Consider the following 18222-nt stretch of genomic DNA (forward strand, 5'->3'; position numbering starts at 1 on the left):
CGATATGTCTGACAAAGTAATAACTAGAACAATGAGAGGTAAGAAAATAAAATGCAAATTTAAAAAGAAAAAGGTGTATACCCACAGTCTTACAGTGGGGAAAATAAGTATTTGATATACTGCCAATTTTGCAAGTTTTCCCACCTACAAAGAATGGAGAGGTCTGTAATTGTTTTCAGGGGCGTAACAACTGCTGTCGCAGCTGCGACGGGGCCCGGATTGTTTAGGGGCACCCTTGCAAGTTTGCACTTCGAAGGTGAGTTGTGTAGTGGGAGTGTCAGGGGAGTAGCAGTCTCTGGGAGCTGCAGCCGCTCACTGGCTGTGCAGCTCTGTGCTTTGAATGGCTGCCAGGCTGCAATTGGCCTGACGCTGATTGGTTCATCAGGGCAGCGAAGGCGCGCATTCAGGAGCGCGCTAAGTCCTTGAGGCAGGCTTAGAAGGTGGAAGGCACGATGGCTGTTCTGTGCACACAGGACCTGTGATGAGGTCACAGGAGGGGAGGAGTCAGGAGTCACGTGATCAGGGGCCTCAGTGTATGCAGGACTCTGCTGTGCTGTTTGTCATGGTGCTGGATGAGGGTAAGTTTATGTGTGGGGTCAGGAAGGGTTTACAGTATGGACGTTGCAGAGCCGTGCGTGTACGAGGTGTACGAAGCGGAGATGTGCGTGTACGAGATGTATAGAGCGGAGCCGCGCTTGTATGAGCTGGTACTGCAGTTGTAGAAATAAAAGAATAATGGAGGTCATATAGGTTGTCACCTCCCCTCCCCAACATATCACTGATAAATAATGGAGATTCTAATTGAATTTGGGTGGAAAATATTTTGGCATGGGGTGGCCCCCATTTGAAAGTTCACACCGGGGCCCATAACTTTGTAGTTACGCCACTGATTGTTATCATGCGTACACTGCACCTGTGAGACAGAATCTTTAAAAAAAAAAATCACATTGTATGATTTTTCCTGTAGTTCTTAACCAAGTTTGCACACACTGTAGCAGGGATTTTGTCCCTACTCCTCCATACAGATCTTCTCCAGATTTTACAGATTTCGGGGCTGTCACTGGGCAAAATTGAGTTTCAGCTTCCTCCAAAGATTTTCTATTGGGTTCAGGTCTAGAGACTGGCTAGGACATTCCAGGACCTTGAAATGTTTTTTACTGAGACCACTCCTTAGTTGCCCTGGCTGTGTGCATCAGGTCATTGTCATGCTGTATTCACAGTTTCAAAAAAGAATGGAATCAATGGGGTAAGAATGGAATCAATTGACTCACCGTAAATTCTTACTATTTAGATTAAAATATAACATTTATTACAACATACCGTAATTAAAAATATCAATCCTCAGAACGTAGAAAAAAACACCATCACCAGACAAGAATTAAATGTTCACACCACAGGGAGGTGCCTAGCCCTGTCCTGAACTGAATCTCCTTACCTACCAGAGGAGCTTGGCACCCTAAAACCTGCGCAATGGCGCCCCAGTTCGACGTCGGCTTACCCTGCTAACTCTATACGGCCCTAGTTGTGTCAGGGAAGTGACAAGATATATAGTTGGTGGCACACAGAGAATGTAAAATATATAAAGTGTCTGAATGTCTTCTTGAGATAGTGAGAAACTCCTTCTCTACACCTATGTGATAGCAGATAAATTTCTATTTGATTGGCAGCATACTCATACACTCTGGTTATCTGGCTAGAAACAGGAATAAACACCCTGGGACCAAAAAACTGGTGTCCCTGTTACTATAAAAGATTATGCTACAGCCTTTTTTTATCTAGCACAATCAATGTTATAATGCTTGATGCAACGACAAGATCTTGAACACTTGGTATCAGATAAAACTAGCTTAATGCAGTGGAAAATTAGCTGATGTTAGATGATTCTAGGAGATATAGGGTGATTTCAGATAAAAGTCCTAACAAGACACATATCAGATAAAGCTGACTCAATTTAGAGAATAATAAACTGATGTAAGATAGTTCAAAGAGATGTAGAGAATAGAGTATTTTCAAAAAAGAGTCCTAACAGTACACATATAACATGAATGGATGTATGCAAAGATCATCAATAATCATCATGGAAAAAGCCAATACAAATTATCATGTCTTAATAGATATGAAACCAACCAATGGCCTGTGATGTTGCACCTAAAGATTATCACATTGATGAAGTACAGTCAGACATAAAATAGCTCCCCACTGTTCAGGTATATATAAAGATTTCACCCTTCTAAATGACACCACACACAATATGCCACATGAACAACCCCCTGTTCATAAAACACCTTTGACACTCAAAGCTACACAGCAACTCAACGCGTTTCCCCTCTTCCAAGGTTCATCAGGAGTAAAAATAAAGAGCAAAGAGTACTTAGGTAATTGTTGTTCAGATTCAGATGCGGCTCAGTGGCCAGATATTACTCGATATGAAGGGTCAATCCACTCTTCTGGTATGATGCTACCCTGGCTGTGTGCTTCAGGTCATTGTCATGCTGGAAGACCCAGCCACGAGACATGTTCAATGCTTTGTGACAAAGTCACTGGAAAAGTGCTGAAGGGGAGATACGTTTCACTGAGGCCATTAACGTCAGTGATTTGAAATCCAGTTTACTCCAGCACACTATGTTTTTAGGGGAGTTAATTAGCTTTTTAAGGCCTGGGTTTTTGTGGACAACCATAGAGCGGGTGGGAGGTTGTCCACTTTATCTCCACCCCAGGATGTGGTCTGTGGCTTAAATACTCGGCCTCCAGAGGCATTGAGTGTTCAGTGGGACTGGAGAGAAGGCTAATTATGACCTGGCCTTACAAGATACCCAGAAATATGCCAAACCAAAAACTGAGATACTGGCACGCTCAGAAGTCACTATGTCTGTCTGAGCTCAAAGGGTCCACCACTTCGCAGTGATAAACCTACTTGCTCCCAAATGTTTTATTTGCTGCTGCATCTGGTACCGAAGTGGTATTAGCCAGAGTCCTCCACCCAACCAAGATGGTAGAGTGGGTCGTAATGGACAGATTTATCCACTCCCTTCCCAGGACGGTTCACACCTGGGTTGCCCAGAGGGATCTCCGAAATATGGATGACCTGGTTGGCTTAGTAGAAAGGTACCATGTGGTCGAAAGGTCCCTAAGGAAGTCAGGTGTTGTTGTATCCTCATACAGAGGGAGCTCAAATCCCAAAAGGGGGTAGTAGAGCCACCAATGTGGGGAGTCTGCAGTCACAAGGGGTCGCTGAGCAGTTGCCAAAGGCTGCGGATAAAGACTTGCTCTGCTAGAAATGTCACGGTCCTGGTCATATAGCCACCTGTGTCCTATGTCCTGCGAATGTCATGATCCAGGCTGGATTATGACAGATAAAAGCACTAGTAACCTTTTTTTTTCCTTAAGCTGTGTGCTTAAAGATAGTTTTGCTCCCGGTGGCCATTAGGGTCATTGCACTGTGGTGGTTTCAGTTCTAGTTTTGCCACCGGTGGCCGTTAGGGTCATTGCACTCTGGTTACTTTAGTTTAGTGCACGTGATTATGAAGCAGGTGTGATTGCTGGCTCTTAGCTATAAAAAAGTTTCAGGTGGTTGCAATCACTGTGGGTGATAGTGGTTATTTCCAACCGTCCTTGGTGTGGAAGGAGCTAGAGAGAGTTCCTTGCAGCTCTGACAAAGCTTGGTGAAGTAGCAGCGATTCTGGAGGAAAGCTGCATTCTGGTGGTGGACTCTGTTGCTGGGAGCAATAGCAACAGAGCAAAACTAAGTGGTGTTACCCCTGTTTTGTAACTTTCCTTTTGTGTGTTTTAGTGCAGTGGTGGGATTATTTTCTGCACCGTCCATTTCATTAGAAAGGGCTAGGTGCAGGGCGAGCTAGGGTTCTTAGGTTCCAGCTCGGCGACAGGTGCGGAGCCTGTATAGGGACTGTTAGGAGTGTAGAGACTGGCTCAGGGGAGTGCAGGAGGTCTCCACGTCCCCGTTCCCTATCGCAGGGCCCTCCATTGTATCAGTTTCCCTGGTGTTTCCCCTTATTATTTAAATTCGCCTTGCTGGAGGCAGTGTATCCAGTTACACGTGTAATTCTGAAATTCGCCTGCTAGAGGCAGTGTATCCGGCTGCACGTTATTTAAATTCACCCTACTGGAGGCGGTGTATCCAGGGTCACGTGTGCCATACAAATTCGCCCTGCTGGAGGCGGTGTGTCCAGTCACACGTTGACCATCACAGCGAACAGATGGACTGTAGCATGGGGAGGCGCTTCTCGTACTATGCTTACCCCTACTGCAGTGTGGACTATCAGCCCAGTGAGAGTCCGCAGGAATGTCTCGTAACAATAAATGCGGTACTGGTGTAACGACTCTTGGACTCGGGGAGTTTGGTGACCCTGGTAAGGGCCACACTCACTCCCCAGTTGATCCTCGGAAAACACGTTGGTATCCGCTGTATTCATGGGGGACGCTAAGGATGTAGTTGCATGGAGCATTTCCTTACACGTCTCTGGAATAAGGTAATCCCTACTAAGCTATGCTGGGTTACAGTCTAATACGGAACAAGCAGCCAAGAGACCCATCTCTACACTGAGAGGACAACTCCAGGATCTGCAGCATAACTAGTTTTCCTACCGAGGATTGCACAGAAGAGAGTTTTACAAGGATTAATCACGCTGTTGTGCCCATGCCTACCATCTGGCTTTCCAGAAGACTGCTCTGAAATATACAAGAATACAAGGATCCTCTGAATGGGTGATCTGAAATTTTTCTTTTCTCTTTTGGTGATAATAGGGTGGGACTTTAGCCTATTTTGGGACTTATGGCGGGAGGCGGGGATACCAAGTGACTCAGACAGGAGCCAGTTCAAGAATTATGAAACCCCATCGCAGTCATAGGTGGATAAGAGTGTGTCCTGGCTGTTGACAAGGGCGAGACTGTGACCAGTGAGGTCGAAATTCCTGAACTGGAGGTTTTTGGGGGAAATTTGGGGACTGCTCAAATTCGGCATCTTACTCTAAAAGGGGCATTTGACAATGTGACTGTCATAAATGGGGTCGCTCAAGAGCCATGGGCTGACACCAGGTTTCCACATTTTGCTTTAAATGAGGAGCTGCTATATTGGGTCATTAAACTGAGAGAAGTGGAGAGCAGTTGTTTGTATTGGGTCCCTAGAGGCGTAGGGTACTCGACCTGGTTCATTCTCATGTCTTGGATGAGCAAGTGGGATTAGACAAAACTCAAGAACAGGTCCTTCAGAGGTTCTACTGGCCTTGGTGTCACAGATAGATTGTTAACTACTGCCAGTCCTTCCCTACTTGTCAGCTAACTGCTCCCGTATCTCATTTCCGAAGTTCCCTAGTGCGGTTGCTCATTATAGAGGTCCCATTTGACTGGATTGCCATGAACCTTGTAGGCCCCATAGTTAAATCCACCAGGGGGCACCAATACATCCTAGTAGTGGACTACGCGACACGATACCTGGGAGGTGGTACCCCTGAGAAGCTCCTCCGCCAGGAGCATAGCCCAAGAGTTAGTCCATATTTTCTCCCAGATGGGCCTGCCAAAGGAGATCCTTATGGACCAAGAAACTCCATTTATGTCCAAAGTGATGAGGGAATTGTGTAAGGCTCTCCAGATTACACAACTCCGGACGTCGGTATACCATCTGGTAAAGAGGTTCAACAAGACCTTGAAGTCCATGCTTAAGAAGGTCGTGGAGAAGACTGGCAGAGGCTGGGATTGCCTACTACCTGTTGTTCTCTATCAGGGAAGTCCCACAGGCCTCTACGGGGTTCTCACAGTTCGAGCTGCTATATGGAATGCACCCCCATGGACTTCTGGATGTTACAAAGGAGACCTGGGAAGCAGAGGATACTCCCCACCGGAGCATCATCGAGCATGTGGCCCAGATGCAGGATCGGATCACAAAGGTGATGCCGATTGTGAAGCAGTGACTCCTTTAAGCACAAGAGACTCAGGCAAGGGTCTACAATCATGAAGCGAGACTAAGACAGTTTAGTCCTGGAGACCGGATGTTGGTCTTGATTCCCACGGTGGAAAGTAAGTTCCTGGCCGAGTGGAAAGGGCCATATGAGGTGGTTGAAAAGTTTAGAGACTTCAACTACAAGGTCCACCAACCAAGGAGAAGAAAACCGTGGCAGGTGTACCATGTTAACCTGCTCAAAACATGGCGAGATAGGGAACTGGTGGAAGCTACGTGCCTCAGGACCAACCCTGAAGCCAGGGTCGAGGATGTTACAGTGGCAGAGAGGTTGTCACCGACCCAGAAGCAAAATTGCCAGTTTGTATGCAGGTCATGGAGCCTGAAATCCTGATCAAACCGCTAGGGTGAACCAAAGACCATATCGGATTTCCAAGGAGGTGAGGATAATGTTGTGCCTGGGAGTTAAAAAGTGGCTGGTCCAGCCCCATTGTCTTTTTGACAAAACCGGACGGAATGGCGTTTCTGTAACGACTACAGAAAGCTAAATGAGGTGTCCAAGTTAGGCTGGGATCACACTACCGTGTGTGATGTGAGAAATGTATTTCTGTGCAGCCGTACCTCCGGTCCTGAGTGCCGGTGGCAGCATCAGGTGTTGATGTGAGAGACTCGGTCAGTTTCGTTCATCACACACGGTAGTGTGATCCCGGCCTTAGACTCATATCCGATGCCCCGGGCCGATGAACTCATTGAGAGGCTACGGTCAGCCAGCTATATCAACACCCTGGACCTAACAAAACAGTAGTGGCAAATTCTCCTGTCCTCAAGTGCAAAGGAGAAGACGGCCTTCTCTAATCCTGATGAGTGCTTTCAATACACCAGGATACCGTTCAGTCTGCAGGAAGCCCCAGCTGCCTTCCAGACCAAGGACTGGATCCTAGCCTCTCACAAATATTACGACGCCACTTATCTGGATAACATTGTGATCTGTAACCACCGATCGACCAAACCGCTGCACGACCAGCTCTACCCTCGCCTACTGTATTATCACCCATCCCTTGAAGATTGTGAGCCCTCGCGGGCAGGGTCCTCTCTCCTCCTGTACCAGTTATGACTTGTATTGTTTAAGATTATTGTACTTGTTTTTATGTATACCCCCCTCACATGTAAAGCGCCATGGAATAAATGGCGCTATAACAATAAATAATAATAATAATAATAATCTTTAGCCCGGATTAGGGAAGTCACATGCAGAAGGTCCAGGCGGTACTGGATGCACTGAAACTGTGTTCGCAGCTCTTTTCAAGTCATTGGCCAGGTCTTACCATGTAGTTCTGGGCTGATTCCTGACCTTTCTCAGAATCATCCTTACCTGATGAGGCGAGATCTTGCATGGCGTCCCAGATGAGGAAGATTAACAGTCAACTTGTGTTTCTTCCATTTTCTAATAATTGTGCCAACAGTTGTTGCTTTCTCACCAAGCTGCTTGCCTATTGTCCTGTAGCCCATCCCAGCCTTGTGCAGGTCTGCAATTTTGTTCCTGGTGTCCTTAGACAGGTCTATGGTATTGGTTATGGTGGAGAGATTGGAGTGTGATTGATTGTGTAGACAGATGTCTTTTATACAGGTAACAAGTTTAAACAGGTGCAATTAATACAAGTAATGAGTGCAGAGTAGAAGGACTTCTTAAAGAAAAACTAACAGGTTTGTGAGAGCCAAAATTCTTGCTAGTTAGTAAGTGATCAAATACTTTTTTTTATGTAATAAAATGCAATTTAATTAAATCATAATCATACAATATGATTTTATGGTTTTTATTTTTAGATTCTGTCTCTCACAGTTGAAGTGTACCTGCGATAAAAATTACAGATCTCTCCATTATTTGTAGGTGGGAAAACTTGCAAAATCGGCAGTGTATCAACTACTTATTTTCCCCACTGTATGTCAAAAATGTTGCCCTTTATCTGTCCTCTGTTTGCAGGTGAGTAGCGAGGGAAATGCAGGACAAGCACTCGGGATGGAAATTATATCTACCTTCCAGTTGGCTTTTACAATTTTTGCTGTGGACGATCGACGGCGTAGAGATATTACAGAGCCAGGAAGCCTTGCCATTGGTTTTTCGCTAACAGCAGGAGGGTTAGCAGCGGTAAGATGTATAACTGGCATCTCTTGCTATACAAAATAACACATTCAAATAAAAAGCTGCCAAACACTAAATCTACACATAAAAGCTATGTCGCAAGGGTAGAATATCAATAGCCCATGTTTACTGTAGAGGAATGGTGTGTCTGTGATGGTAGTTTAACAAGACCCATCATTTACAATAACCGCCATGTGAAGGCAAACCTTGCGTGTTACTAATCAGTAACCTGTGACAGTCTGCATTGTGGAGTGTTCTGCTTTCCTCACTCCTGAGAGACTCTCGCCTCCAGTGAGAGATGACTGTATGTCTAATGTAAAGTCCTGCGGAAAATGTCGGCGCTATAGAAATAAATTATTATTATTGTGCCATTTGGTGCAGAGACATTATGGCATAACATCATTATGCGTATAATAAGCTACCCTTAACATCCTTACCGAAGATCAGTCTTAACGGGAGCGGCAATGTATATAAAAATCTTGACGTCCCATAACAAAAGCCCAAAATGGCCTTCTCAAAAAAAAAAATTAGTCAGACATGATCATGATACATAGGCGCAGTCACACAATTGTGAACTTCCCAATTTTTCAAGACTGAGAGGATATGTATTGTGGCATTTACACAGTAATTGCACCCCATTCATGGTCACTATAGAGTATGATGCCCCAGAAATGCACCCCCCCACATACAGTATGATGCCCACAAAATGAATTCACCAACAGTACATTCCTTTACACACAGCATGATGCCCTCACAGTGCTCCATACAGAAAGATGACCACACAATGCCTCCTAAGTTTAGATGATGCCTCCATAGTGTTCCAAAACATATAGATCCCGAATAGTCCCTCGACCTCAGTATGCCTCCAAATCAGTGTGATGAAACCAGTGTCCCCAACACAGTATAATGCCACTTATTATGATGCCTCCACTATGCTTCCCAACACAAAATGATGCTCCAACAATAAGCCTCATACACACAATATGATGACCCACATAAATAATGAGGCCTCACTGTGCCCCCAACACAGTATGTGCTCCACAGTGACCTTTAAACATTAGAATGCCCCCACAGTTCCCACACACACATTATGTGGCTCTACAGTGCCTCCCAACACAGTTCTAAATTGACAAAATAATAACAAAAAACTACTCACCTAGTCGTATTTCCCCAATGTGCTGCTCCAGTCTGTTGTGTGTGTGGCTCTGTGCAGTCTTCTGATGCCATCATGCCTGCTTCACCAAGACTCAAAGGCTGATGATGCTCTGCTTTACCAATCAATTCAACTGTACCTGTATCTTAAGGATGCAGATAGAGTTGAAATCAAAATTCTAACAATGTGGCAGTACAGTTCAGCACTGGGCTACCCCAACCCACGAGCCTCATAGCAGCAGCGTGGTCTGGCGCTATTAGGGATACACCACTGCTAAATAGATACAAGAAAGTTCCTAATAGACTGAAAATGTGACAAAAGTCTGCTTTCTAGGAGAAATAGTTGCTGTCCTTTGGTCGGTCACTTTAATAATGTCCATCTTAATAGTAATTTGTAAGTAGCACCTGAAACTTTGCACAACCTACCTGAATCACTTTTTATATCAGTGGTAAAGGGAAATGCAGCTGAATTATATGCCAAAAATACATTGGTTTCTGACAGGGTTTTTTCATCCATATCGACTGTCGTGGGAAATTTACTAAAAATGGGATGTAACAGGACATCCATTTTTTGTGGTTAAAGGGGTTGTCCAAAACCCAAGGTGAATTTTATATTAAATGTCTATTTAATTTAATAATTTTACCACTTTTCCAATGTACTTCAATTCAAAATCCCCTAATGTTTTTGTCTCTAACTTTGCAGTGTTATTTTTTAACTTCTGATGACATTTCATTTGAATATCACAGCAACCATTGGTTATTCCCAAATGGGACTTTATCAGGGACCTGGGGCTGAAGTCAATGTTCCATCTGCTGTCATCACCTCGAAATAAAGTGTCATCAGTGACATCCATGTCAGGGTCTTGGCTAGTACCTGCTCTACAATGCATGCATCGGTTATCAATTTTGATGCATATGTAAGAGTGTGGACTGGCCTTTCGCTGCCCCTGAAGAAAGCCGCTGTATAATGTGAATAGTGTTGTGCGTTTTTACTGCGATTTATTGTGTCATGTGAAATATGTAATGTATAAGTAATGTGAATACTGCATAGCATGGTAGGTACTGATGCTACTGTGTGGGTAATTGCAAAGATAATGCCTAGGGTGACTCGGATATATTCAGCTCAGGTATAGGGAAAGTATAGGAAAATATATAATATAGAGTGTGATAGGCATTGCAAGTGTATAGCGACTGTAGTTAAGTAGGTGAAAGGTTAAGTTTGCCCAGCAACAGACTGCTGGGGCAGACAGAGTAAAGAGACAGTTAATAATTGGTCTAGCTCACATTGGGAGGGGTTAGGGCCAGACAAAGGGAACCACTTCCTGGTTTAGTCAGTTAGTGTGTTCGTTGAAGACAAGGTCAAGTTAAAGTGGCAGTGGGCAAGAAGCACGAGGTGGACAAAATTGTTCTGGCGGTATGAAGTTGTACACATCTCCCTGCGGACATTACTCTAACTACAGCTCAAGTCGGGAGCTATGAAGAGCACCAACACCCCTTCCGTACAGAGGAAGTTGGACGTGGAACCGTGTGAAGGAAACATAGCGGATCTCAAGAATACTGCCGTACTGGACTAGCAATCCCTGGGGCTAAAAGGAGGATCAAGCGTAGGGATAGTCTGAGTTGAACATAAGCAAATGATGGAAATGTACTGTGTTGCCGAAGAAAGTGGTGAACGTGTTTTGTCCGATATTGCGTGTTAAAGACAGATGTACTTGAACTGTTTAGTAAAGTTGAACTTGTTAAAACGAACCGGGTGTCCCCTGGTGTGTGCGTGGGGCTGTTTGTGGAACTGAGGACGTGGATACAGCGGCGGCCTCCAGCCTACAAGTGAGTGCAATGCAATCTACACAGCACAAGTGATGAACTGGCAAGCGAGCACAATGACAGTGTGTATTGAAAATTAGAACACAGTGCACAAAGAGAACAGAGACCAACTTAGCCCCTGAAATGGATATTACTGCCCTGATATCGTTTTGAGAGCTGGTCTCTGTGTTCCCCGCTTGTCACTTTCTCTCAATTTCAATGTGCACTGACTCTCCTCCTTCACCTCTTTTTAGATCCAGCAAGGGAGCACAGTGTCAGTGCAAGTTCAAAGAAATATACAGCAGGGAGCGCATAGTGAGCATGTGTCGGAAATGACAACTCAGTAGAGCAGATAATAGCCCAATCCCTAAACCCCCTTCCCAGGTCACTGATAACACTTCATTTCAGAATGCTTAGAGCAGATTGACAGTGACTGCAGCACCAGGCCAGTAGAAAATACCTAGTGCATGCTAGGATACTCAAACAAAATGTCATAGGAAGTAGAATAAAAAAAGCAAAAGACAGGAATTAGAGAAGAATCGGTAGATAGTGTAAAGTTAAAGTTTCTCTTAAAAACTATTGCAAATTGGTTGATTATTAAACTAAATAGTCATTTAGTTTAAAATTCACCTTTAAAAAGGACCCCAATCCCTTTAAAAAGGACCACTGTACAAAGTAAATGTTTAGTATTTACTTGTTTTCTTTCCAAAATAAGAATTCTCAGTCATTTTCCTTAGATTTTTGCATTATTATTCCTCTCAGAAATGTTAATAAATTGACAACTGAGCTTTACCATTTCCTTGACAGTATGACTTGTCCCTAAAAAATTCAGACAGTGTTAGTATAAATTGGTCAGTACCAAACTGTGTATGAACACATCCCTAAATAGTAATCCATGGTTGTCAATTTATACATACATTTTTGGAGGAAACAGAAGGACAGCACAAAACATACTGTAGGTATAAGAAAAGGTGCGTGAAAAGTTTTTTTTTAATGGGAAATGCAAGTATTTACATGTCGGTAAAGGAGAGAGATCTTCCTTATGTATGGTGGGATCAAGCAATATCCAAAAATACTAATTCTTGTATTTTCTACATATATGATAATGCCCAGTATCAGAGAACGAGACAAGGCGGTGACCATGGTCCAAAAACGCCTTGTGCATGGATTACCACTCCATATGCTAATCTTAAAAAGGAGAAAACGGAGTAACGGATCCAAAATATATGCAAAAGTATAAATTTTATTAGTACTCACATCAAGTGCTGACAAGTATACAAGTTGACTAAAATAGGGGGGATAAACCCCAATGATACAACAATCAGGACAGACAAGGACAGGGTAAATAAAATGATACCAGTGCTCCAAATCTACATGGCACAACGTTCAGTCAGCCCATGGGCATTGCACATAACAGACATATGTCTAATGGTAAAAGATAGTCAAATATGGCATACTCAATTAAATGTGTATTGTACATAGTTGTACATGTCTAGAGCGCCAAAAAAAAAACAAAAACATCCAGAGGGGTCAATGTGCAAGTCCAATGGACACTGAACATAAATGAATCAATGACATGTGAAAGGATTCTTAAATAGTTAATAACATATGTATCAGCATATCAAAACTGCGCAATTGTGCCAGAGAGAACCCGGGAGACGACCCGCCCAGCGGTCCAAATGACCGAAGTGTGGAAACAAGTAAAGGCAGGCTGCTTACCGGGGAGCAGAGGAGGTGAACGCCCATGCAACGACCCCCGACGTACGTTTCGCGCCCGCCACAGGCGCTTTATCAAGGGAGTGTTGACTGAGGTGAACCACCATGTTTTTATGCAGAAAGACCTCCCACTTGAAAGCGGTCACATGGGGCAGGTCTACCAACCAAAGGCAGCGGACAGAGCATGCGCAGTGCAGCTCACTCAAACCAGGAAGTGATCAATAGTATGGTCACAAAAAAAAAAAAAGCGGGACAAAACCGCACTCATATGAAAAACTAGATAGCATCGTTACCCTAGACGCCTGCGCAGTGTATTGCGTTGACAAAAAGTGTCAGAGCTTAATGAATGATAAAGATGTAATCAGACCATAATAGCGGCGCATACTCAGTGCAACACCTCAGTCCTCCAGGAAATGGGGCAGGCATCACGCGTCAGGGAAAACACAGAGGGAAATTAACCCCGTGTATAACCTGAGGCGGGCAGACGCCCAAACCCATATCGGAGCAACGGGTGAGCGCAGGTATGCGCACTAAGGTCACAGCATAAAGAATCAGGAGAAGAAAATTAAAAAAAAAATAAAAATAAAAAAAATTTAAAAAAATAATAAAATAATAATATAATCTTATCCCTAGGGGTCTGCGTATCCAGGTCTTCCCCTCTTTCCCCATTCAGGATGATGATTTCAAAGCCAAGTGGGAGGAGTTGGCCAATGTATGTTCTATGGGTTTTTTTGACCTATTGAAAACACAAAATAAAAAAACGCTTACTCTTCTTGAGAGTGAGATCGAAATTATTCAATTGGATTTACAAAAAGGCTTAACTGGGGAATCACTCAAAAAGTTTAACGATGAACTTGATGTTGACCTACAAAAATGGGCCCAAGAAACACAAGCAACCAAGACGAAGAAACTCAAACGAGATATACAGGATAAATTAACGGCCCATGTGTACAGATGGCGCCATCCTCCTGATAGATCCAGACAGTTACATAGGAGTATGTCACGTTCTCGATCTAGATCTACATCTATTAAATCCACTGTTTCTGTTGACGACGAGGCATCGGTGCAGCTGTCTCATCCAGGTGGTACCCTCAGCTCCAGCTCTGACCCCGTAACTAAACGTGTGGTTACACGGCAATCTGCCAGAAAGAAGACATACACCGGACGCAATTTTACTGATTACTCAGCTGGTGGCCTTCAGGTAGTTATCCTCTCAACACATGCTCTTACACAACCCCAGTTGGAGGTTTTGAGTCGTGGACTGACTTTCTCCCCCACTAATCCTTTTAACTTTTTTGTAGCACTGAAGGATCTTCACCTGTTCTCCAGAAAGCTACTATTACGCAAGCTACACCATAAGAATATCTCTCAGGAGTCGTTGACGGAGAGTGAGATGGAGGCACTTCGAGTTTTGGAGGATCTTCTCGATGAGCAGACACCACCAAGTAGGAGTAAGTTTCCTCCACACGTTTTGCCGAAATCCACGAGATTCCCCCCCCTGTCTCTCAGTCCCGCCATCGACATTTTCACAAAACTAGTCGCAGAGGATTTCAGAAAATTACCATCTAGACGTAAATTTGACAACCTCACATGGAGACAGCGGAAGGCTATCTCCGAATTACAATCACTTTCGGGGGTGGTTTTCAAACCTGCTGACAAGGGGGGGAATGTCGTGGTATGGCCTACACATATGTATGAACGTGAGGCACATAGGCAATTGAGAAACCGTAATACTTACGAAAGGTTATCCTATAACCCGACTGCCTCCTTCTCGCTCTCCCTTCAGCGTATTCTTGTTCGAGCTTTGGAGGGGGGTATTATAACCAAAACGGTCTTTGAGGGGCTGATGGTCCGAACCCCAAAGACACCCACCTTCTATCTCTTGCCTAAGATCCACAAGGACGCCGTTGAGCCGCCTGGCCGTCCGATTGTGTCTGGTATTGAAGGGCTCTGTGACCCAGTATGTAAATTTCTTGACTTCTACCTCAAACCACTGGTTGAATTATTATCATCTTACATTAAAGACACAACGGACGTCCTCACGCGGGTTGACGGCGTCCTTGTGGACGGTCATACCTTTTTGGTGACCGCGGAAGTAGAGTCCCTTTATACATGTATTGACCATACCCTCGGTTTGGATGCAGTCCGCCTCTTCCTGGGGATGTCCGACCTGGACGGCCCGATGTGTGGACTACTCCTTGAGCTGCTGCAGTTTGTCCTTACCCACAATTTTTTTGTATTCAAAGATCAATTCTATCTTCAGCTGTGCGGCACGGCGATGGGCGCGGCCTGTGCGCCCTCGTACGCTAATCTCTTCTTGGGTGCCTGGGAGAGATCCATCTTTGGCGACGAGGGCGCGCCGGCCGCTTCCCATGTGCTGTGCTGGCACCGCTATATCGATGATGTCTTATTTTTTTGGGACGGGACGCTGCAGCAGCTCGGGGACTTCATGGCATGGCTCAATGTTAATACTTTTAACATTAGATTGACATTTAAATATGATCTTAAAACTATTGACTTCCTGGACGTCACACTGGAGATCGACGATACACGCCGGATCCAGACTGACGTGTACAGGAAGCCCACTTCTGTCAACTCTTTACTCCATGCCGAGTCCGCACATAACACCTCTACCATCAGGGCCGTTCCTGTCGGTCAGTTCCTCAGGATGAGGCGGATCTGCTCCACCGAGGATGGTTTTGAAAGGCAAGCTAGGGACCTACAGACTCGTTTTCGCAACCGGGGATATAGTAACAGGAGCATACGAAAGGGTTACAGTAGAGCCAGGGCTACTGCCCGTAGGGACTTGCTTTATCCGAGGCGTGATAATACTGGGAGATCTGCTAAGTCAGGTGGATCTGCCCCAATACGTTTCATCTCTACCTTCAATCATGAATGGGAACACATGAGGAGCATTTTGGCCAAACACTGGGCAATTCTTGGCTCGGAGCCATCTTTGGGCCAGGTTATCGGTGATCGTCCTCTGATGACTTCAAGAAGATGTAGAAACTTGAGGGATTTTTTGGTCAAGAGCCATTACATCGCGACGACAACGAACCCCTTTGGATCTACTGGTCCAACTCGGGGGTGTTTTCCCTGCGGACACTGTGTTGCCTGCCCGAATGTCCTTCGCTGCTCCTCCTTTCAGTCCTCCGATGGTGAAAAAGATTTTCACATCAAACAACACATTTCCTGCAGTAGTACTAATGTCATATACTACGCGACATGTGGGTGCCCACTGATATATGTGGGCCTCACATCAAGAGAATTACGTGTGAGAGTTCGTGAGCATGTTAGGGACATTCGGGCGGCCAAGACAGTGGTCGATCCTACTACCCTTAAGACCATCCCACGTCACTTCAGATCCTCCCATGATTGTGACCCGGGGTCCTTCATGGTAAGAGGTATTGAATGTGTACACTTGGGAATCCGAGCTGGAAATTACAAAAAGGCGATGGCCCAGAGAGAGGCTAAGTGGATCGTCGCTCTGGATACCATGACCCCCAAAGGACTTAACGAATCTCTGAGTTTCTCCTCATTTTTGTAGCTTCTGCTGTCTCCGCTGCACTCACCACTGTTTTATTTTTTAGGCCCTATCAACGTTCGGTTTGTATGATTTTAACTTTTTGTCTTTTTATATTTTTTTTAATTTCTCTGTGTTTTCTGTGTTGGCTACATGTGGACTCACTGGTACCATTGTGTGGTGTGGACCCCTCTATTCTGGATGTCCGTACCCACGCCTGCGTTTATTATCTTTTGGATCTGGAAAGAATATCTACCTTCATCATCGTTTCACGGCATATTGATATTATGGAGAATGCGGACACTCCATCATGTTCGGGTCACTCATCTATTACTATATAAAAAAAAAGTTTCTCTGGACTGTTGCATCAATCTTATTGTGTGCCTTTACAATCCTTACTGGTGCTCTGGATTTTTGGTAGCACACACTATCATATAATGTGTTTATATTGTTTGCCCCAATTATGATTGATGTCACTATCTTTACTGTATTTCCTCCATGGTCTGTCTTCGTGACCTTGGTTTATTATTTATTTTTTATTTTTTATTTATTTTATTATTTTTTTAAATTTTTTTTATTTTTTATTTTTTTTATATTATTTTTTATTAATTTTTTTTTTTTTTTTTTAATTTTCTTCTCCTGATTCTTTATGCTGTGACCTTAGTGCGCATACCTGCGCTCACCCGTTGCTCCGATATGGGTTTGGGCGTCTGCCCGCCTCAGGTTATACACGGGGTTAATTTCCCTCTGTGTTTTCCCTGACGCGTGATGCCTGCCCCATTTCCTGGAGGACTGAGGTGTTGCACTGAGTATGCGCCGCTATTATGGTCTGATTACATCTTTATCATTCATTGAGCTCTGACACTTTTTGTCAACGCAATACACTGCGCAGGCGTCTAGGGTAACGATGCTATCTAGTTTTTCATATGAGTGCGGTTTTGTCCCGCCTTTTTTTTTTTTTGTGACCATGCTATTGATCACTTCCTGGTTTGAGTGAGCTGCACTGCGCATGCTCTGTCCGCTGCCTTTGGTTGGTAGACCTGCCCCATGTGACCGCTTTCAAGTGGGAGGTCTTTCTGCATAAAAACATGGTGGTTCACCTCAGTCAACACTTGATAAAGCGCCTGTGGCGGGCACGAAACGTACGTCGGGGGTCGTTGCATGGGCCTTCACCTCCTCTGCTCCCCGGTAAGCAGCCTGCCTTTACTTGTTTCCACACTTCGGTCATTTGGACCGCTGGGCGGGTCGTCTCCCGGGTTCTCTCTGGCACAATTGCGCAGTTTTGATATGCTGATACATATGTTATTAACTATTTAAGAATCCTTTCACATGTCATTGATTCATTTATGTTCAGTGTCCATTGGACTTGCACATTGACCCCTCTGGATGTTTTTTTTTTTTTTTTTTTTTTTGCGCTCTAGACATGTACAACTATGTACAATACACATTTAATTGAGTATGCCATATTTGACTATCTTTTACCATTAGACATATGTCTGTTATGTGCAATGCCCATGGGCTGACTGAACGTTGTGCCATGCAGATTTCGAGCACTGGTATCATTTTATTTACCCTGTCCTTGTCTGTCCTGATTGTTGTATCATTGGGGCTTATCCCCCCTATTTTAGTCAACTTGTATACTTGTCAGCACTTGATGTGAGTACTAATAAAATTTATACTTTTGCATATATTTTGGATCCGTTACTCCGTTTTCTCCTTTTTAAGATTCTTGTATTTTCTATAGAACCCACTTCATCTTCATGCACCATGTTATGAAGTAATATAAATAATAAAATTATAAATGTGCTTAGTTTCTTCTCTATTTATTCCCAGGGACACTTTTCAGGTGGAAGCATGAACCCAGCTAGATCCCTTGGTCCAGCTTTAATCTCTGGAATTTGGGAGCACCACTGGGTAAGTCAATGCTAATAATAAAGATGATATATGTCATATGCTGTATATTACATCAATATATTC

At 44.2% G+C, this 18222-nt stretch overlaps 2 protein-coding genes across 3 annotated transcripts in view; both read left to right on the forward strand.

Annotated features, from left to right (window-relative positions):
- Nucleotides 1-18222, forward strand: part of MIP (major intrinsic protein of lens fiber) — a 42353-nt gene that overhangs the window by 4128 nt on the left and 20003 nt on the right. For both annotated transcript variants that reach the window (XM_073576918.1, XM_073576919.1), the window contains exons 3-4: nucleotides 7893-8057; nucleotides 18079-18159. In XM_073576918.1, coding sequence (XP_073433019.1) covers nucleotides 7893-8057; nucleotides 18079-18159 — 246 coding nt within the window. The remainder of the gene's footprint in view (nucleotides 1-7892; nucleotides 8058-18078; nucleotides 18160-18222) is intronic.
- LOC141091361 (uncharacterized) lies at nucleotides 13576-16780 on the forward strand. The gene is made up of 2 exons (XM_073576917.1): nucleotides 13576-13923; nucleotides 14024-16780. Exon 2 carries the CDS (start codon nucleotides 14116-14118, stop codon nucleotides 16267-16269), a length of 2154 nt encoding a protein of 717 aa, XP_073433018.1. The 5' UTR covers nucleotides 13576-13923; nucleotides 14024-14115; the 3' UTR covers nucleotides 16270-16780.

This window comes from Dendrobates tinctorius, unplaced genomic scaffold (assembly GCF_039654945.1).
Source record: "Dendrobates tinctorius isolate UK_male_01 unplaced genomic scaffold, ASM3965494v1 ptg000051l, whole genome shotgun sequence".
NCBI lineage: Eukaryota > Metazoa > Chordata > Amphibia > Anura > Dendrobatidae > Dendrobates > Dendrobates tinctorius.

Excerpts from the sequence above, each read along its gene's own strand:
- LOC141091361 (XM_073576917.1), top strand. The coding sequence starts at position 14,116 with ATGGAGGCACTTCGAGTTTTGGAGGATCTTCTCGATGAGCAGACACCA.